General features: G+C 42.0%; 1 protein-coding gene across 1 annotated transcript; it reads right to left on the bottom strand.

The window, feature by feature from the left end:
• Positions 1–1,763: 1,763 nt before the first annotated feature.
• ostf1 (osteoclast stimulating factor 1) lies at positions 1,764–15,871 on the bottom strand. The gene is made up of 10 exons (XM_031570991.2): positions 15,701–15,871; positions 10,738–10,784; positions 10,557–10,607; positions 10,105–10,168; positions 8,598–8,651; positions 8,214–8,321; positions 7,367–7,416; positions 3,247–3,325; positions 2,747–2,845; positions 1,764–2,498 (listed from the first exon to the last, which is right to left on the bottom strand). Exons 1-10 carry the CDS (start codon positions 15,732–15,734, stop codon positions 2,440–2,442), a joined length of 645 nt encoding a protein of 214 aa, XP_031426851.1. The 5' UTR covers positions 15,735–15,871; the 3' UTR covers positions 1,764–2,439.
• Positions 15,872–22,178: the final 6,307 nt, after the last annotated feature.

Genomic DNA, 22,178 nt, shown 5'->3' with positions numbered 1-22,178 from the left:
AATTATGTAGCCTTATATATCCTTGATAAGGCCAGCTGTTGTATTTCAGAATAAGGTTTAAACACTGCGGTGTATAGGCCTAATTGATGCGTAGTCTACAATATATAGCCCCGTAGACAAACATGAAAGGCTCTTGGATAAACGTAAATGCTCAATACAAAATAACATTGACATGTGTTCTGTAACAGACCTGATTTTCTGATATTCTTGTTTTATAGCACATAATAGGCCTATTCATTCATTTTGTGTGCTGTTTTAATTTGTTTATGCTGCATAAAGACACCTTAATTAGTATAAGAATCTGAGTGTCTTATTCACGGACAAACAAAAAAGTATATTAAAAAATATGTTTAATATTCATCTTATCATGATATTGAAAACACCTTTCTAGTATGCTTAGACAATATTATGTTAATGGAAGAGCAAGGTTCCCATGACGACATGTAGACATCTGCATTTGATGTCCATGTATCTCATTCATTTTTTTCTGTTACTGCATATGAACGAGCAAATAATTGTGTGTTAACACACTGTTATCCTATATAATAATGAACATATGTGTAACATATCTTTAAACTACAGAAATTTGCTGATAAAATCATCTATGAAAAGCCTTTTTTCATACAGGTTGTAATGCCAAACACATAGCTGGCTGGACGCTCACTCCAAAATGGCGGAGGCAGGCAGGGGACCAGGGAGCAGCTTTCTGAGCTTGAGGTGGAGCTCCAGTTCCATTCCTTAAGACAGAATCCCACTTATGAACCTGTGCACCCCTGCCTGTGCACCCCTGTCAGAGAAACCTCTGGGTTGAGACCTTTGGAAGGGGTTTTAGGAAGTAAGTTCACAGAATCAGATGGGTTGTGATGGGTTCAAAGAATCAGATGGGTTTTATGAGACAGAGACTGAACAAGCCACTTACTCAAGAAAAAAAGTTACTCTGATCTTATGTTCAAGACAGAAAGTCTTGAAAAGGGGGAATGAAGGGACCGGCATTTGAGATTTATAGTTAATTATGCCATAGTCAATAATTCAATGTTACGTTTATTTGGACTTAAGTTAAAGTGTAATCATTTCTGGTTAGAGAAGAGAGAGATTATCCTGAGGAGTGAGGTGTGACGAGTGGTCTCACTCCCTCCCCCCCCCCCCATGTCAAATCCAGGGGCCCTGTCTCCAAGGCCTATTGAATATAGGGTGACACCCCTGTTTCTCAGAGAGCATTTAAGACCAAAACCTTCAATGGATAAATCAGATATGGCTTAGGTGAAGCGCTGTGAGTGAGTGTGGAACTTCAGGTCTGTCTCAACCATGTGTGGGCACCATTGTTCAAGATTAAACCTGAACCATGACTGACCAAAACCCAAGACTGGGTCTCCAATATATGGTATAAAATGAAATACTATCAGTTGTGGTGTGTTGTAGGAGGTAAGTTCACAGAATCAGACGGGTTGTGATGTGGTGTGATGTAGGAGGTAAGTTCACAGAATCAGACGGGTTGTGATGTGGTGTGATGTAGGAAGTAAGGTCACAGATTCAGATGGTTTGAAGCTGAAACACTTTACTTCTCCAGCGCCACACTACGCTCGACCACTTCCCAACAAAAACACTTACACACCTGTGACAGATGCCATTACCCCATTCCTGTCCCATCATTATTTCAAGCAACAACAACAACAACAACAGTAACATTTGTATAAAACCAATTGGCACCCATATTCTGTCCGTTCACCCAGTGCTCAAACATAACACAACTTGTCGCAAACCCAACCTGTTCAAAGTTTTTATTGGTTACAGCTATGGACAGACTTTATCAGAACACAAAAGACCATACATATATGTCAGAAGGACAATATTTTCTGGACCCGCTGTTCTTTCACAGGAGCTGGGGGTGAGAGCACTAAGGTGACAAACAGTCTCCAAGCTAAGCAGCTGGTCTCCAGTGCACATACCAAGGAAAGACACAACACATATCTGCATGTAATTCATACAGAGAGAAGGCACAATTAGTAAAGCAGCACTGTCTTACAGAACTGAACTCTGCAAATCTGACATGATCAATATTAGCGATCTGGACCGGAATAGAGACAGCGATATGACGTTACAACCCCATATTTCTTATGCCATTCCTGACTCTTTAGGGCCAGGCTTTATGGATGTTACAAAGCATTGTAGAAATACACACACACACACACACACACACACACACACACACACACACACACACACAGACACACACACAGACACACAGACACACACACAGACAAACATTTCACAGACAGACTTTTTGAAAGTTGATAAAACTATTGGTTAACACACCACATGACTGGGGAAACAAGCCCACGCAACCCAACCGTCGTGGGGCAAATCCACTCCATCATCCTGTGTCACTGACAGATAGGACTGTTGGAGACAACAGTTGGAACCATCCGGCGGCCATTTTCCTCAGTCCGAGTCCTCATCATCCAGGTACTCCTCTGCATTGCTAAGGGTGCGCGAGATGGCTGCAAGGACACAAGGACTTTTATGAGGCCATTTCCACTCTCCAGACACACACACACACACACACACACACACACACACACACTATCACTGTTACCCAGTTCAATTATAGTGAGAAGGGTGGGGCATTGGAAAGTCTATTATGGACCGGTAAGGAATTAGTTTGGGAGATAAGATCTGATGGAGAGTTAGTGTAAACGTTGGGTCGCTGAGGGAAGCGAGCGGACGGTTCGCCGTTTCCTGGACTTACCACTGCCCTGCTTCCTCTTCAGGAGAGAGGCACTCTGGGCATTAGTGGCCATGTCCAGTGCAAGTTTCTTCTCGTTGTTCAGAATGTCTGTTCTAGCATCTGGACACACCGATTAAAAAAAAACACACACAGTCATCCTGAGTGTCACATCACACATTCAACCCCCCAAAAAACCACACACAGTCATCCTGAGTGTCACATCACACATTCAACCCCCCAAAAAACCACACACAGTCTTCCTGAGTGTCACATCACACATTCAACCCCCCCAAAAAACAGACACCGTCTTACTGAGTGTCACATCACACATTCAACCCCCCCAAAAACCACACACAGTCATCCTGGGTGTCACATCATACACTCAACCCCCCAGCAATGGCCTGATACACTGAAGCAGCACAGGTGAAGGCACAGGAGGGAATAAGAGATGAAGAGTGACAGATAGATCTGAAATGAAAAGGAGGAGGAGAAAAGCATTTAAGAATTGACTTGATTCTCACTCTTGTTGAGCAGCATCTCAACTATGTCACTGTAGCCTTTCCAAGCAGCTGCGTGCAACGCTGTATCACCCAGCTTATTCTACAGCACAGAGGAGGAGGGAGAGAGACAGAGAGGGAGACAGAGAGAGAGAGAGAGAGAGAGAGAGAGAGAGAGAGAGAGAGAGAGAGAGGGAGAGAGAGAGAGAGAGAGGCAGAACAATTTATTCTACCACAGGGGCTGTCAAACAGGGATTACAGTCATAAGCCTTTCACAGACAGGTAATAGCCCTTGGCCTTTAGGCTTGAGGGAGGGACAACACTTGTGATATTTGATTTTTTTTGTGTGTATATTTCCGAGCAGAGGCTAAGGAGTTGAAAGACAGGAGGCCGCGTATAATTGTGCATCTGCCACAACACAGTACATCGTAACGATACAGTCGAAGCATTTATTCCACGCTTCACATCAATTCTTACATATGACTAACAGAGAAACATGGGATAGTCATGAAGACGTTCTGATCAACATTATATATGCCTAACACGAGAAACATGGGATAGTCGTGAAGATCAACATGGTGTATGTGTATGTTACACATTATGTGTATGTTTTCATAGCAGATTTCATAGCATTTCTCTTGGGTTTAAATCAGCACTTCTGTGTGTCATAAACATGATGCCACTTTGTCTGTAGTAGTTCAGTGGATCACTGCAGCAAGTGCAGGAACACAATGCCAGCATTATGCATTTTATGTATTCAATTTTATAATTTTAATAATTATTATTATCATATTATTTTTATTTAATTTTTTTCGCACTATATCTGAGTTTTTATGTTTCTTTGATGTCTATTTTAGGTGCATGTAATTTCTTTGTGCACGTTATGTATTTGCTGTAAAGCACTTTGAGCTGCATTCTTTTGCATGAAAGGTGCTGTATGAATAAAGTTTGATTATTATTATTATTATTATTATTATTATTATTAATAAGATATTCTGTTGTACGTCATGTCTTAGCACATGTTCAGAGTTCAGTTGAAGTCCTTTTATCCAAAACTTTTATCCAAAGTGACAGAGAACATAATATATAGAAAATAACACTAACCAAATGAACCGGTATGTGCAAAACAAAATAATGATAGTCAATTATAATAAAAGAACTATTCAAACAGTCATAACAACCATTAATTACAACTATTCCCCCTGTGTATATATGTATATTTAGAGGGAGAGGGAGAGGGAGACAGAATTACGTAGGTCATTCCACCACCAAGGAACCTCAAAAGAACAAAGCCTTGATTGCAATCTCATGCTGTGCAGAGAAGGCAAAGATAATCCTTAATCTTAATTAATAAAGACGGGGAATAGATCTGAAAGATCTGAAAGACAGAGCTGAAATATGTCGGCTGTTCTGTAGGTTAGAGTTAGAGATCTGAATTCAATTCTAGCGGCTATGGGGAGCCAGTGGAGGGCGATCAAAGACCAGACACACCACTGCGTTCTGGATCATCTGGAACAGTGTCACTACAAACACACCACTGCGTTCTACATCATCTGGAACCGTGTCACTACAAACACACCACTGCGTTCTTGATCATCTGGAACCGTGTCACTACAAACACACCACTGCGTTCTCGATCATCTGGAACAGTGTCACTACAAACACTGATCATCTGGAACAGTGTCACTACAAACACACCACTGCGTTCTACATCATCTGGAACAGTGTCTCTACAAACACACCACTGCGTTCTTCTGGATCATCTGGAACCGTGTCACTACAAACACTGATCATCTGGAACAGTGTCACTACAAACACACCACTGCGTTCTACATCATCTGGAACAGTGTCTCTACAAACACACCACTGTGTTCTACATCATCTGGAACAGTGTCACTACAAATGCAGGAAGGCTTGCTCCAACAGCATCACAACATTCTAGTCCAGAAATGACCAGAATATTGGCTAAAATAGGGTTCTACTAGTATTCATAGTTTTCACGTGACGTCAGAATGACCAGCTGAAGGGCAAAAAACACATTCCACACCTGTCTAACACTGGAGTTTATACAGGAACCGACCACCTTTCATTCAATATCATGTAATATCTCCGCTTTAACATTGTCTGACTTAGGTAGTAAAATGCTAGACAGTTGTTGCTCGGTTGGCTGTTCAAATCGGCGAGGAGACAAGCCCGGATTTTGTTTTTATCGCATTTAAAACCCGCCCACGTTGCTACCAGTTGATTGTAGACGTCTTCTGGGTCAATTTTTCTCGGACACACAGTAAAGTAGCCATACTTTTGGGGCTGGCAATAAAAGCAGTCACCCTGTTCTGGTTGCCTCATTTATCAGAATAACTACCTAAAACGGGAATAGATCAAGTAATAAAGTCAAGAAACAAAGCATCAACACAATTCAAATTGGATTACCCGGTTTCTTCTCTGAGATTGCGACAAGTACCTAAGCAAGTAGGCTAGGCTAGTGTATTTTGTCATCCAACTGGTAATACTACAATGCCAGTAGAAAATATATAGGAAGATAATTTAAGTTGTCATTCGCCAGACCAGGTGTTCGTACTTGTTTAAACCAGAAAATTGTGTCAAATGATAAAGAACAGTGTTGGGTAGGCTAAAGGCTGCTCGCTAACAGCAGGTAGCTCGTAGCTAACAGCAGGTAGTTCGTAGCTAACAGCAGGTAGCTCGTAGCTAACAGCAGGTATCTCGCTAGCTGGTAGCTAGCTATTAAATGGCACTCATCTTTGCTCTGATTATGAAGATGTTTTTTGTTTTCACCTTCCAGACGACAGCGTTGTGAACCCATCCACTTCTGAAAATAAAATAACTATCTGTGCTTTTGTAGGCTTTCAGTTTTTGAGATGTGTAGGGGGACGGATTTTCTATTAGATAGATGTAAATATCTCCACACTGGAGCTCTGGCAGGGACTTCGTCGAGGTTAAAGAAATAAAAATGTCAGCGGGTGCAGTACATGGATCAAACATTTTATTTTTTTCTAAATATCTGTCTGGCTATAGTGGTATGGTCTGTGGTTGATGGCGATCGTAGTTGAGTAGGCGGCACTGCTCGAAGTTGTCCACTGTTTAACGCTGTTTCGCTGTTCTTTTTGCCCGTCAGCTACCTATTGTAGTCACGTGACTGAAAACTATGAATAGACAGTGAAGCGACAAGATCTCAGAACATTTGGCACATGCTAAGAGAAACGAAACTAAACTAAGCTAAGCTAAGCTAACTAAACTAAACTAAACTAAACAAAATTAAGCTAAGCTAACTAAACTGAATTAAGCTAAACTAAGAGAAACTAAACTAAACTAAGCTAAGCGAACTAAACTGAATTAAGCCAAGCGAACTAAACTGAATTAAGCCAAGCTAACTAAACTAAGCTAACTAAACTAGTAATCAATCATAACACCAAAGATTTTTACAGCTTTAGCTGGGGTCTAAGAGTGAATATCTAAAAGGGATATAATGGGCCTTACTTTAACTCAGTAGATAGTGGAGATACGGCCCAGAGCTCTACACTTTCAACTATCACAGAGATCTAACCCTTGAGTTATGAGATGTTCCACCTTCACAGAGATCTAACCCTTGAATTATGAGATGTTCCACCTTCACAGAGATCTAACCCTTGAATTATGAGATGTTCCACCTTCACAGAGATCTAACCCTTGAATTATGAGATGTTCCACCTTCACAGAGATCTAACCCTTGAGTTATGAGATGTTCCACCTTCACAGAGATCTAACCCTTGAGTTATGAGATGTTCCACCTTCACAGAGATCTAACCCTTGAGTTATGAGATGTTCCACCTTCACAGAGATCTAACCCTTGAGTTATGAGATGTTCCACCTTCACAGAGATCTAACTCTTGAGTTATGAGATGTTCCACCTTCACAGAGATCTAACTCTTGAATTATGAGATGTTCCACCTTCACAGAGATCTAACCCTTGAATTATGAGATGTTCCACCTTCACAGAGATCTAACCCTTGAATTATGAGATGTTCCACCTTCACTCTATTCATGGCTCACTATCTACCGCCATGGCTGATTCTGACCATTTGAATGGCTGCGGTTTCCACTACTAGCACGTTAAATACCACCTGTGCCCAGCTGAAGAGCCACTCACCTGTTGGTTCAACTCAATGTTAGGCTGGCCCAGCAACATTTCCACCACATCTGCACAAAGGGAACACACTTTCATTGAAACGCATACAATTAAACATATTTTTCTACATTGATAAGATGCTGTAGCTGTTTCGTCAGTATACTCCTTTGCATAATGTCTTTCCCAGTTTCCCATTTCAATTCAAATAAAATTTTCGACAAACCTCACAGGCAAGCTATACAATGTTATCTTTATAAAAGGTGCTACAAGTCTGCTAGCATAGAAGCTAGGGGAAACATTATGAAAAGGTGGTCAGATGCTGGAGGCCACTTGCAATTAAGTCTAACTGTGTCTGTGTGTGTCTGTGTGTGTCTGTGTGAGTGAGTGTGTGTGTGAGTGTGTGTGTGTGTGTGTGTGTGCAACTGTGTGGTTAAAGCTCTGCAGGGGTCTTCAGTTAAAAAAAGAGGGTTGTGACCAGTATTGTGGTTGTCCAATATAAAAGAGAGGAAAATACATTTGTGTGTGTGTGTGTGTGTGTGTGTGTGTGTGAGTGTATGTGTGAGTGTGTGGTTGAAGCTCTGCAGGGGTCTTCAGTTAAAAAAAGAGGGTTGTGACCAGTATTGTGGTTGTCTAATATAAAAGAGAGGAAAATAAATGTGTGTGTGTGTGTGTGTGTGTGTGTGTGTGTGTGACTGTGTGTGTGTGTGTGTGTATGTGTGCGTGTGTGAGAGTGTGTGTGTGAGCGTGTGAGTGAGCGTGTGAGTGTGTGTGTGAGATTGTGAGTGTATGTGTGAGTGTGTGTGTGTGTGTGTGTGTGTGTGTGAGCGTGTGTGAGATTGTGAGCATGTGTGTGTGTTTGTAAGAGCACCTCTGTGTCCTCCGTGGCAGCCCCAGTAGAGGGCAGTGTTTCCTGCCTTGTCCAGACCATTAGTTCCCACCTTGTTCTCCAAACACTCTCTTAGCCAGCTCAAGTTACCTGAAACAAACACAACAACAAAGCTGCACTCAGTCTCAGGCTCAGGCACCTGGGCAGCAGGTGTAACAGCATGTCTGTCTAGCTCAGGCACCTGGGCACGCAGGTGTAACAGCATGTCTGTCTATCTCAGGCACCTGGGCACGCAGGTGTAACAGCATGTCTGTCTAGCTCAGGCCCCTGGGCAGCAGGTGTAACAGCATGTCTGTCTAGCTCAGGCACCTGGGCAGCAGGTGTAACAGCATGTCTGTCTATGTTGTGGTTCTCTGTGTAACTCACCACGTTTAGCCGCCTCGTGCATGGGGTTATCTATGGATTCCGCCTGTTCAGCCACTGTGTGCGTGTGAGGGAGAGGGAGAGAGGGAGAGAGAGAGAGAGAGAGAGAGGGAGAGAGAGAGAGAGAAACAAACCACTCAGCTTTGCAAAGACATCATACATGCCCTGTGTTTTATGAATGTGGGTTATGAAAATGGGTTCATACACATTTTCCTGAGGCAAATTTCCATGACCGAGGCAAATTTCCATGGCCATATATTCTGTGGAACGTTTGTGTATACATGCATGTTTGTGTATCCTACTTGCAAATTCCCTTTCAGTATGATTTAATTTCCGAGTGACCTTTTTTTGACGCCGTCTCTGTACAAGGCGAATAACTCTTCAGTGTGCATGAACTTTCGAGGGACTTTTACTTTGAAGCACTATCTTCATGAAAGATGTCGCTTAGTGAATGGCTGTGCGTGTTGCTTAGTGAATGGCTTTGCGTGTTGCTTAGTGAATGGCTGTGCGTGTTGCTTAGTGAATGGCTGTGCGTGGTGCTTAGTGAATGGCTGTGCGTGTTGCTTAGTGAATGGCTGTGCGTGTTGCTTAGTGAATGGCTGTGCGTGTTGCTTAGTGAATGGCTGTGCGTGTTGCTTTGGAAGTTTGGAATCACCCAGCATTTCTTCTGCACTTCATGGAGTTTCTTCTCTGAGACCTAAACACCTGGTGTTAAAGTATATTTGTCTGTCCATATCATCTTCCACCCAGTATCTGTTTTCTTTTTCCCCTTTTGAACTTCTACTTTGACCAGGGTCGGATATGGCTTTTCTTCTTTGAAACCCTGCAGGACCTGAACGCCAGAGCCTCTTCACTCATGAAGAGAAGACTGGTGTTTTGCGGGTACTATTCGTGAAGAGAAGACTGGTGTCTTGCAGGTACTATTCGTGAAGAGAAGACTGGTGTTTTGCGGGTACTATTCGTGAAGAGAAGACTGGTGTTTTGCAGGTACTATTCGTGAAGAGAAGACTGGTGTTTTGCAGGTACTATTCAATGAAGCCGCGAGCCGCGGACCACTGTGCCATCTGTCTCCAAACTAGAAATTCTGCTATCGTCCTGCACAGTTGTACAACAGGGCCTGCTGGTATATCTGTCACATATCTTCAGTTTCTTCAATGGAGTAGCCTTACTTCTTAATCTTAACAATAGAATAATGTCACTCATCCGAGAAAGAGTCGTCAAAACTGAAGAAGTGGAGGAGTGTGTGTGTGTGTGTGTGTGTGTGTGTGTGTCTGTGTGTGTGTGTGTGTGTGTGTGTGTGTGTGTGTATATATATGTGTGTGTGTGTGTGTGTGTGTGTGTGTGTGTGTGTGTGTGTCTGTGTGTGTGTGTGTGTCTGTGTGTGTGTGTGTGTGTGTGTGTGTGTGTGTGTGTGTGTGTGTGTGTGTGTGTGTGTGTGTGTGTGTGTGTGTGTGTGTGTGTGTCTGTGTGTGTGTGTGTGTGTGTGTGTGTCTGTTGTGTACACACTCACCATAATTACTGGGTATGAGGCCAGTTCTTCCCCTGCAGGTGCCCTTCCACCAATTGCTGTCACTCTGTAAAGGACAGATTATATACTATTTTAGTGCATTGTAAAAATGGCAAGCTAGCTACCTAGTTTGGTAAACCCAGAAGATAGAAATGCTTTGTCTTTCTTGAGTGGTCTATATTTTCTGTAACCTATTGTCTGGGAAATCCCTACCATCTTGTCATCACAGCCATAGGATTAGCAGATGTAGATGCAGTTATAACTTTTGACTGACAAAAAAAACATGCATTGTCATCATGTCTTCAATCTGTGAAACCACTTTTATGAAATTGCGCACGCACACAGGCACGGAGACACACTCATGCACACACTCACACACTGACAGACACACAGACACACTTATGCACACACACTCAAACACACACTCATGCACACACACTGAACATTGAACGCACCGTGTCTGAAATATATAATATATCCCCCTCTTCGAAGTACAGCTCATCCGGCTGCAAAAGAAAAGAATAATTTCAGTTACCTTATTAACAATTTTATAGCAATATTTATATGTTTCCACTTCAGCACGTGTTGGCCATCAGCACACAAAACCAAGGCAGCAAAGCCATTCAGAATACTCACTGTTCTGGGGTCAAAGGTGAATTGGGCCCTGAACACTTTCACCTGGCCTGAAACACACACAAACAAACAAACAAATAAATAAACAAACAAACAAACAAACAAACAAACAAAAACATTATGAGTCAATAATCAATAGTTACAGATTGCCCTGCTCTGGCACCACATGGGTTACATTTATATTGAGGCCATATTAACCGTTTCTTTAAAGCAACACTATGCAACACTTTTTGAGGTATGTTTTTATGAGCAACTACTTGGTATCATCTTCAAATTGATTCTGATGGGATATGGTCATGTGAAGTACAGATACACACACCTGAGGTTCACTAATGACTTCACCAACAATATCGGCAAAAGACGCCAGTTAGTGTGTTTTTATGTTTTAAGCTTGTATCAGTGCCAGCTGGGCTGCTGATGGTGGGTGTGTGTGTGTGTGTGTGTGTGTGTGCGCTGTAATCAGTGCCAGTTGGGCTGTTGGTGGTGTGTGTGTGTGTGTGTGTGTGTGTGTGTGTGTGTGTGTGTATCAGTGCCAGTTGGGCTGTTGGTGGTGCAAAGTTTCTGCATGCTTTTTAGGTTAGCAGCTTGCTAGTTTTAGACCAAAAGAATAACGCACAATGGATGAGAATAATGGCTGTAAACAGTCTTGGCAAACCAGCATTTTAAATTGTATGAAACTGCTAATATCCTATGATGGCATTACATTAGGGACAGCTAGGGTCGTACCACACCACTGGTTGCATTTAGCTTGTTGCTTAATTTTCTCAGTGTTGATATTACTCTTGTAAGTCACTTTGTACAAAAGTGTCGCTAAATGCCTACACTACAACTGTAACTATAAACAGTATGATGGACAGAAGAGCGCCTTCTAGGCATGCCCCAATGTGCTCTCAGTGTTGGGCAGAGGGGTCGAAGCCTTGTTGCCCCGTGTCCAAGCACAGGACGCAGCGATCATAACACCTGAAACACAGCTCCAGGTATCATGATAAAATATGTCCCAGCCCTTATTAAATATAGCACATTTCTGATAAGCCTCTGCATAATAGCGTACAGCACTAATGTGAGTAATGCTGTGAGGTTACTCGCTGTCTCTGATACTCTTTGATAGTGTACATCACTAATGTGAGTCTTGCTGTGAGGCTACTCGCTCTCTCTGCATGGATACTCCTCAGAGAGACACTCAAAACAATCTTATATATATATACAATAACTTACTAACAAGTGTAGAAACAATTCACTTTAGACTTCAAAATGACTGGAGTGTTGGGAAAACAGATAAATATGCTTTCCAATGTGCTTGATCAGAGCCCACTGAGACTCCAGAATCTCGCTGGCCCAATGTGCTTGAATCAGAGCCCATTGAGACTACAGAATCTCGCCTCACAGACAAGGGTAGCATCCAACGAGACAATAAACCAATTTCAGTTTCACTTTCTTTGACTTGCCTGATGACCGGGGAAACACAGACAGTTTTTCCAGGACCAGATGTCACTCATGCTGCATCCATAACTAAGTGCTTCTCTAACGTCATCTCTCCACTCACACAAATGAAAACTGGTCATCATCCTGAAGTTTGTAAGGCTGTCGTGTGCTTTTAATTAGACTTAAATGTTCAGTTAGGGTTGATGAGGCTGGTGGAATCAAGGTTCATCTTTCTTTGAGTGTTATTTTGACAGCAGCGCAAATTGTGTTTCACACGTTATCGCCATCACCACTTTCACTGAAGTCATGATTCCAGCTGGACTTGTTGGGCATTAACTAGGCCTTACTTAAAATCTCAACACAGTCATTGTTAACATGTCAAAATGCACAAGTCAGCTCAAAAAGGTCCTGTACGAAAGTGATGCAATATTGTTCATTATGTATGTCAGACACTTGTGCAGGCCGCTCCCAATCATGTACGTGTATGGAACCGCTGCTAATTTATTACAGGAATCAATTTCTAAATGCTTTTTAGTGGCGTTCCGTACTCTTACCTAAGTATAATAATAAAGAATAAACTATAATAATAAAGAATAAACATGTCCTATCGTCTCGTCTCCTGCCCTTATACTGTAACTATGCCTGTGTATAGGCCTATAGATCGGACATACATTCCTCAACGACACAGGGCCAAGAAAATGCTGAGTCTGAAAAGGAGAAAGCTACAGCCTATTATCCAGCCTGCTCCCTTTTTAATCCTTTAATGTCCTCAAAATGCCATTTCACATTTAATCTTGTGAACAGTAAGACTGTTGACTTGACAAAGTTGGCTCGTTAAGAAATCAATTTTTCCTGCAGAATGCTATGGATGAGCAGCGCGTGCCTTCTAGACGTGGGCTGAAGGACTCTTTGATTGGGACACAGTTCATTTGATTCAGTTCTCTTAAAATATTCGTCCTGATTCGTTCACCAACTTGCTCAGTGGCTAAGTATCACCAATAGGTCCTGTGAGAGAAATTATATTTGTTGCTGAATCAGGTTTATAGTCTTGGCAACACTATACCTAGGCTAGTTTGTTAAAACCACAAACCTAACAGCACATCACATAGTCAGCTTAACAAGTCTAAACGCTAACGAACCTGGGCTAAAATAGTTTGAAATTGCGAAAATGCTAGAATCGCCTCTCTGTTCCAATTGGAGCATATGGGTAGCCACAAATGCAGGCTATATATACTACACCACAAGATGGCGTATTTCAGTCATGACCAAGGTATCTCATTCAGTCATGAGGTGGCCTATCTGAGTGTTTTGAAAACAACGTTTTTCCTTTGTGTTTTCAAAGGGGATGCAATAGTATAGTGGTGGGCCCACTGTTTGGTATGTAGCAGGGTATTTGGGCCATGGTAATAGAATAGTTTTGGTATCTTTATATTTTTTAGAAAAAATGAAATTCACCCTTTAAACAATGAACTATTTATTTTGCCTGTAGACAAATAAAAGTGTCTGTTCAGAAAAATGGCAGCATGACTGACTAGGCCTGGTTTCTGTCTCTACCACAGTGAGGTGACTTTCACTTGCTCTAGAGGTCACACCATCAGAGGAGAGAGGAGCTAGCTGTGTCGATTGGTTTTAAATATATCGCTGCGATGTTTCACAGAGCTTTTTATGCTGAAATGTGTGTGGGAGAAGATATTGTAACATGGTTAATTTTTTTCCCATCAGGTGACATGAACCCGAGTCAGTAACCACTAAATAGGGCTGCAAATGAATCCCATTGTTTCTTTATTGGCTCCACCAAAGAGGTTATGTTTGCTCGTTAGTTTGTCTGCAAGAGCGTTCATCTGTAAAAAAGGATTACGCAAAAACCACTGGCTCATTTCTATGAAACTTGGTAGAATGGTGTAGCATGGGCCAAAGTTGGTGAGATAAGGCATTTGGCCTTAGCATTAGCATTGAGGTCTGCGCTCTCCCACTGCCCTTCTAGTTTCTTTGTTTTGTTTTATTTGACAAATTGATCTTGGAGAGCACTAAAAAATAGTGCGTCGTCTATGCAGATTGGTGGATGTTGAAGCAGAACAAGGTTATATCCGTGGTTTGCTGGTAGGGGGGGACATTTTGCAGGACAAAAAACTATAAGTAGCCCAATTAAAGTACAAGACGTTTTGTATGCCCAATGTGTAAGCTTTGCAGCGCACCATCCTTCTGATGACAAGCTAATTAAATTCAATTTTGATTTACAGACACTACTGAGGACGTGGTGCAGGCTTTGGGCAGAGCTGAGACTGAAGTTTACGACTGATACAACCATAGACATAAGACGACCAGCTAGCCATTTACATAAGCCTACTGTAAGAGTTGACACACAACATAATTTCTGCTATGGACAAACAAATCAAATCAGTTTAAATTACTGTTAAAAATCCAGCCAAACACTTTTACATTTTTTTATACAGGACTTATGTAGCCTATATACAGATCAATAATGGTGATTGGTTTGAAGTGGGGGTTTAGGAGGGGGAGACAGGCCCTCGTACAACCTCTAATGACGAAATGTACGTCACGCGGACCCTGCATACTGGCCACTCGTCATTCACTGAAACGACGATAGTAGGTGAAACTAAAGCTAGAAATAATCACACATAAACCTGGCTAAACCATCACTCAGAAAGGTACATTGGGCTACAAACGTATCCCGCCTCCTCGATTAATTCAGATGCATAACCTGGCCCGACCAATAAGATGTCATTTCACCCCTTTAGGCTACAGCCCTCCTCTATGCTGCTCTACAGTCAAGTGATCAATCCTGTCCGAGTGTCACTAACAGGTCTGCTGCAAACAGCAAAAAAAGCCAAGCGGACGAAAAGAACGAACCAGAAGATAGGCAGAAGACTAATCGTTTCCGTTTACTGAGAAGATTCGTTAATGGAGAAAAAATCTTTCACAAACGACACATTTCTAGGGCAAAACATTTTTCAACATCGTTAATTTATGAGAAGTAGCCTATCGTCGGCTACATCAGCCTGTTGCAATTGAACACTTACTATCAGCTTTGCGAGATTCCACAGAGATATCTACATGGCAGTTGATTTAACTCAACAAATACAGCTGAATAGCCAACCACATGGTAGACAAAAGTAACACCGACAACTTTATGGTCATAATCTTTCATGCGCTTTGAACTAAAATGGGGAACTAGGTAGTATTCTCTAAATCGACGGAGAATCCCACGATTGAAGTAAAAGGGTCAGTTAGCCTGGTTTACTTAACCTAACATTCCTTGCACAAACCTCTGAAGCCAGGTTGTTATAAACAAAGTTAAAAAAAAAGAAGAAATTTGCAAAGCAACATAAGGAGGTAACCGTGACATATCCAAACACAGATCCAGATCCGGACAAGTCGCTCAGCATGGGTGTGTTCCCCTGTGGCCAAACAGGTCCCAACTCAACATTGTAACTATATGTGCTAGTTCCCGAAGAGCGTTATCAGCCAACATAGGTTTGGAGAGCATCGTAGGGTAAAAGTGTGTATGGTGTTCATGGCCTACCTGGTTTCGCAGGTTTGGGCGGAGGCTTTGACATTTCAGAGAATTAAAGAGTTCCTTCAAAGAAATGTACTTTAGATGATAGTTGGCTAAATTTCCGTGCTGCACTCGGGAGAGACTAAATGAGGAAGTACAGTGAAAACGAACTTCAGTCCACAAATGCGGAAAACGCGCCGCACGCATGCGCAACCGCCCTTTTCTACCAAAGCTCTACGTCTCACCCGTAGACAAGGCTTCACTGCAGCAAATTCTCTGTTAGTTTATACAATGTATATAAAAGTTGTCACGGACAACACCACAGATATTTACTTTACTTTTGCCAAGGTTTAGCAACTTAAAATAATAAATAATTCGTATGTGGCCCATGGAGGATGTTAGCTTATTACAAAATAACCTGTGAAACCTGTTAAGGACTTGCTGCCTACTGTAGGCTACAACTATCAGGCCCTAAAGACCGTCTTCCTGCTGCATATTTCTTCATCGCCACCTAGGGTAGGTGAACAACTGTTCCCCGTGTACAATGCTGGCAGTATGGTTACACGTCAGGATGTTGTCTTTGGTGGAAAGTTTTGTCATTTTGTGTGACCTCTCAGTCACATCAAGCTGTGAAATCGTTCAAAACATGCAGTTTCTTCTATCTATATGTCAGAGATACAGCTACCTGCTAGGAAGAAACTTTAATTGTTTCCTTTATTGAGCTGTCGGACTGTAGAAAAGCATGTGAACCCCTCCCTCCAATAATGAGTGTGAACCCTTTTAAAAACAATGACTACAATCAAACATTTCATTGAGCTGTGATCAGTCACACACTACAGCTGGGAGGAATCTTAGTGTATTCCTCCACACAAAAGAACTTCAAATAGGTAATATTTGTGTGTGGTCAAATTCAGTTGAAATGTAGTGGTAGGACCTGAAGCAGAGTGGTATTGTAAGCACATTTTCATCACTCAGCTGAAGCTCGCGAGGAATGGGCCAACATTTCTCCCAACTGTTGTTCAGGACTGATCAAACGGGACCATAAGATTAGATTAGATTAGATTCAACTTTATTGTCATTGCACAGAGTACAAGTACTGAGGCAACGAAATGCAGTTAGCCTCTAACCAGAAGTGCAAAAAGCAGAAAAGTGCAAAGTATGTGCATATGTATACTAGTTATTTAAAAAATAAATAGGATATATACAGTATGAGATAAGATATATAGAGTATGAATAGTATGAACATGAGCAGCAATAGTAGTGAGTAGTGCAGATGTGATATAAGTATATACTGTATAAAGTGCAGGTGTAAGTATAGGTGATGGAAGCAGTAGAAGTTATGAATGAGGTAAGAGGCATGATATGATATGAATATGGACAAAGTATGTATATAAATAGATATAAATATGAATACACTAAAGGTGAGAAATGTACAGTAGTTATAAAAAACTGTTTAGTGCAAATGTTCAGTGGCTGGAGGAAGGTGTGTGACAGTCCAGGCCAGGGTAGAGGGGGGGAATACAGTCACTGGAGGAGTCATTCACCGGAGTCACCTCAGGGAAGAAGCTGTTCCTGAACCTGCTGGTCCGGGAACAGAGGGCCCTGTAGCGCCTCCCTGAGGGGAGAAGGGCAAACAGTCTGTGGCTAGGATGGGAGGCGTCCCTGACGATGCTGTGCGCCTTCTGCAGACATGTTTTGCGCTGGACAGCCTCAATGGTGGGGAGTGAGGAACCAGTGATGCGTTTGGCAGTTTTCACCACCCTCTGGAGTGTTTTGCGGTCCGCAACAGAGCAGCTGCCTTACCACACTGAGATGCAGTTGGTGAGGATGCTCTCGATGGTGCAGCGGTAGAATTTCACCAGAATCTGAGCAGACAGGTGGGCCTTCTTCAATCTCCTCAGGAAGAACAGACGCTGGTGAGCCTTCTTGACCAGGATTGAGGTGTTGAGGGTCCAAGAGAGGTCCTCAGAGATGTGGACACCCAGGAACTTAAAGCTGGCGACACGTTCAACCTCCATCCCGTTGATACGGATGGGGGTGTGTGTGCCACCTTTGGTCCTCCTGAAGTCCACAATGAGCTCTTTGGTCTTCTTGGTGTTGAGAGACAGGTTGTTGTCGGTGCACCACTCTGCCAGGTGCTGGACCTCTTCCCTGTAGGCCGACTCATCGTTGTTGCTGATGAGGCCAATCACCGTTGTGTCGTCTGCAAGCTTGAAAATGGTATTAGAACCATTTACAGGTGTGCAGTCGTAGGTGAAGCACACAGCCCTGTGGGACACCGGTGATCATAAACATTTCTTTGAAGTCATTGTTGGTAAAGGGGTTCAACATTTATTGGAAGGAGGGGTTCACATACTTTTTCACACTAAGGTCATTTGATATTGGATCATTTGAACAAGAAGTGAAAAAAAATAAGTGCACCATATTTTGTAAATAAATATTTAGCCATCAGCCTCTCTTCATCAATTTCTGTGACTTTTTCAGAATCTTCAGAAATCTTGAAGGGGTTTTCAAAATGTCTAGCTCCACTGTATATTCTACAGTGTACAGGTAAGGGTTTGGACACGTGGCTGATCAGACAACATGAGTCACACATGCATTTATTTGGCACATTTTTAACCATCTTTTCAAAGCAACTGAAAGAGTGGTTCAAAAACCACTTCACCAACAGCTGCCTTAGGACCAGTAGATGTTTAACCTGTTATGTGGTGATGCATTATGAAGGACGGAAGTGTTCTTGTTCGTTAAGGTGCATATTCATTATTTTTGGACGTTAGTAGCCATTTAAATAGATAATTAGTCTAGGTCATTAGTACAGCTTATGCGAATGGTTCCAGATCATTGACACTGGCCTACTTCCGTATTTGAGGGGTAACTGTAACACCCTTTAATACCTCAACTCACACCGTCAATAAAGACTGCAAAGGCCCTCAAGCAAACTAAGAATACAGACACTCTTAACTGGCAACAAGCAAACATGCAAGCCGTGATATCTGCCAAAGGGGAAATACTTTGTTCTGAGTCAGCAGGGTCCCCAAACTTTTGCAGATGCCACATTTTAATACACTGTTAAGTTTACTCATTTTATTTCCTATCTCATGAAATAAAAAGTAACATTTGAAGCACATACACAAAAATAATAAAATCAATATTATACATTAAGTACAATAAACAGAGAGCCTAGTAAGTTCCTTTGCCTCCTCTGTACTTCTCTGCTTAATGGTGCATAGGAAACACTCAGTGCTGACTATATGGATGCTAATGAGTACAGACACAGACACACACACACACACACACACACACACACACACACACACACACACACACACACACACACACACACACACACACACACACACACACACACACACACACACACACACATATAGCCACACCATCTCCTGTGGCTAAAAAAAGGAGGCTAGTATGCATATGCATGTGCTTGTGCCTGAACCTGAGTCATTTCTTTCACATTCTGGACCAGTGATGATGTATTTTCCTTATCTAAGTGTTCCTGATGTTCAGATGTTATTCTTAATAATATGTCAATATTATTATAGATATGTAGCCTTGAGCCCCACCCGTTCACACACAACACCTTCGCACACATATAACTACTCTCACATTCACTCTCTTCTTCTCTGTCAGGCTGGTATGCGGCCCTGGGAGTGTAGCATTCAACAGACGGATTCTCCATACCAACCAATCTTTCCGAATAAACAAACAGATAGATGAAATAACAGAAAGGATTTAATCATTGGAAAGGAATCTTTAAAAATTCACAGCCACAATCTTTCAAAAAAAAAGTTCATGGGTGGTTATTATTGATGTCTGCATATTGTGAGACCTCATGGAATGGGGTGGAGAGGAATTGAGTCATTCAGCCATCCTCACAAAGGCCTTCCGGGAAGAATCGCTTGAAGAACTATGTAAAAGAACGAGGGATAGATGCAAAATAAAGAAAGCAGTGGGGGAGGACAGGGGAGAAGACCTTAAAAAGACTGTAAAATGGCGATGATGAAATGTCCGCAGAAAAAGGTCAAATGACAAGGAAGGAAATCTATTGGTTGAACGACAAGGGCTAACCCATGGTCATGCCATCCTCATGAACCCAACCCACCACACCATGTATTACTGAAATGTAGATTCCACAAGGTTACACAACTACAATAATAGACATCTGACTGAAATCTATAGGTGTAAATTTATGTTAATCCAACAAATGCATATGGTTTTCCTGGAATTTGATGTCTAATTTGAATCATCGTGACTTACAGTTTAAAATATTTTCTCTCCAAAAGCAAGGCATCACAACACATGAGCATTTTACTGAGTGTGAGATGCTTTTGCAGCGCGGGTTAATAGCAGGGCGTTGAAATATTGATCTTTTTGGGGTTAAATATTTTGTACTGTTGGTACATATGAGGATGCAGTCGGGATCAGGAAGTTACAGGAATCACCTCTGTTTTCTAAATCGGATGAATGTGTGTACGTGTATGTTTGTTTTTAGTGAGTGTGTATGAATGAATGTGTGTACGTGTATGTTTGTTTTTAGTGAGTGTGTATGAATGAATGTGTGTACGTGTATGTTTGTTTTCAGTGCGTGTATGGATGAATGTGTGTACGTGTATGTTTGTTTTTAGTGAGTGTGTATGAATGAATGTGTGTACGTGTATGTTTGTTTTCAGTGCGTGTATGGATGAATGTGTGTACGTGTATGTTTGTTTTATAGTGAGTGTGTATGAATGAATGTGTGTTCGTGTATGTTTGTTTTTAGTGAGTGTGTATGAATGCATGTGGACTAATGTGTACACACACACAAACACAATGGAAACGCAAGTGACGCATTAATGCTGAATGAAAGTACCCATTTAAATACAAAGACATTAATGATTAAACTCCGGTTATTCATACAGACCACAAATGCACCTACACACCCACACACACACACACACACACACACACACACACACACACACACACACCCCCCCACACACACACTGGCTCACAAGCCTCCATTAAGCGACCTCACCTATAAAAGCTCCTCCCTGTGTGTGAAACGTGAATACCCAGCTGGAACCTGTGCTGTACTCACACAGAGCACTCATACAGAACCCAGACACTTATACAGAACCCAGGCACTCATACAGAACCCAGGCACTCATACAGAACCCAGGCACTCAGCGCTCCTCATCTGGACATGAAATCTCTGATCCTCTCCTGCCTGTTATCTTTAGGTGAGTCTGTGCTCAAGTAGATGATGTGTGTTAATGTCTGCGTGTGTGTAAGTGTTGGAATCTGTGTGAATGCCCTACGGCAGCTAAATATCTTTATGTGTATGTCTGTGTGTGAGTGGGATTCCTTAGATGGCTACCTGTGTATGCAGGTGTTTTGTGTGTGTGTTTAACCTCAAGCACATCTCTGTTGATTTTAGATTGGTTTCCATCACACCATAGTGAGTTCAAGACGGAGCTGTGTGTGTTGATATGTGATGGGATGGGTCGGGGGTAGAGGTGAGGGGTCATGTAGGTGTGTGACAGGATTCTTTAATCTTAGAGGCAGACAAACTGTAAAAGTCACTGTGAGGTGTGTGCTAGAGCATGTGTGTGGTTGTGTGTGAATATGTATTAGTTTCCCTCGGGATTAATAAAGTATCCATCTATCTATCTATCTATCTATCTATCTATCTATCTATCTATCTATGTATAGCTCGGGTCAACCCTAGGTTACTGCTAGAAGGTGTGTGTTTTTACACATGAAGAAAAAACACACACTCTGTTAAAACTGACTCATTCACGCAACCCTTACCTAAGAACCTCCTGGTCCAATTGGCTAAATAAGGGGCACATTACAAACGATACGTTTTTAGTCTTTTGTAGAATGAGATTAAGAGAGATTATGAAAGATTAAGGGTTGTCTGAGGGCACTGAGCTGTGTTTATGAATGAATGATGCCAACGTTTCCAGCGCCGACTAGTTTTCAGGGTGTGACCGTCTGGGTGTCTTGAGTGTTGTTGAGAGAAGCTATCTGCGTAGGAGTCCTGTTTTGCAAAGACTTTGTTTGTGTGGGTGTGAATACACGTGTGTTTTGAGATGGGGAGAATAGAGCGGTGTTTTCTTTCATTTTAAGAATGTCTGGGTGTGTGGGGTAGAACTGTGACGTTTATTTACTTTGCCAGATGTACTAGATGGCAGTGTGATTGACATGATCTGCTATCATTATGCGGTCTTACTTCAAATGAAATATTAGTAGTAGTAGTAGTCCTTTACACCATCAATATGCCGTCTTACTTCAAATGAAATGTTTTCTAATCTACATTTACATTTAGTCATTTAGCAGACGCTTTTATCCAAAGCAACTTACAAGGATGTATACACGTTTTACATTTACACTGATGGCACACTGCACATCAGGAGCAATTAGGGGTTCAATGTCTTGCTCAAAGACGCTTCGACAGGGAATCGAACTAGCAACCTTCTGATTACTAAACAACTTCTCTACCTCC

The sequence above is a fragment of the Clupea harengus genome, chromosome 7 (genome assembly GCF_900700415.2).
Source record: "Clupea harengus chromosome 7, Ch_v2.0.2, whole genome shotgun sequence".
NCBI classification, from domain to species: domain Eukaryota; kingdom Metazoa; phylum Chordata; class Actinopteri; order Clupeiformes; family Clupeidae; genus Clupea; species Clupea harengus.
Note: the sequence above shows the minus strand (reverse complement) of the source record. Positions and strands in the feature narration are given on the sequence as shown.

Excerpts from the sequence above, each read along its gene's own strand:
- ostf1 (XM_031570991.2), bottom strand. The coding sequence starts at position 15,734 with ATGTCAAAGCCTCCGCCCAAACCTGCGAAACCAG. Across the intron at positions 10,169-10,556 it reads TATTATATATTTCAGACACG|AGTGACAGCAATTGGTGGAA; the intron begins GTGCGTTCAATG and ends TGTCCTTTACAG. Across the intron at positions 8,652-10,104 it reads CCTCATACCCAGTAATTATG|TGGCTGAACAGGCGGAATCC; the intron begins GTGAGTGTGTAC and ends ACACGCACACAG.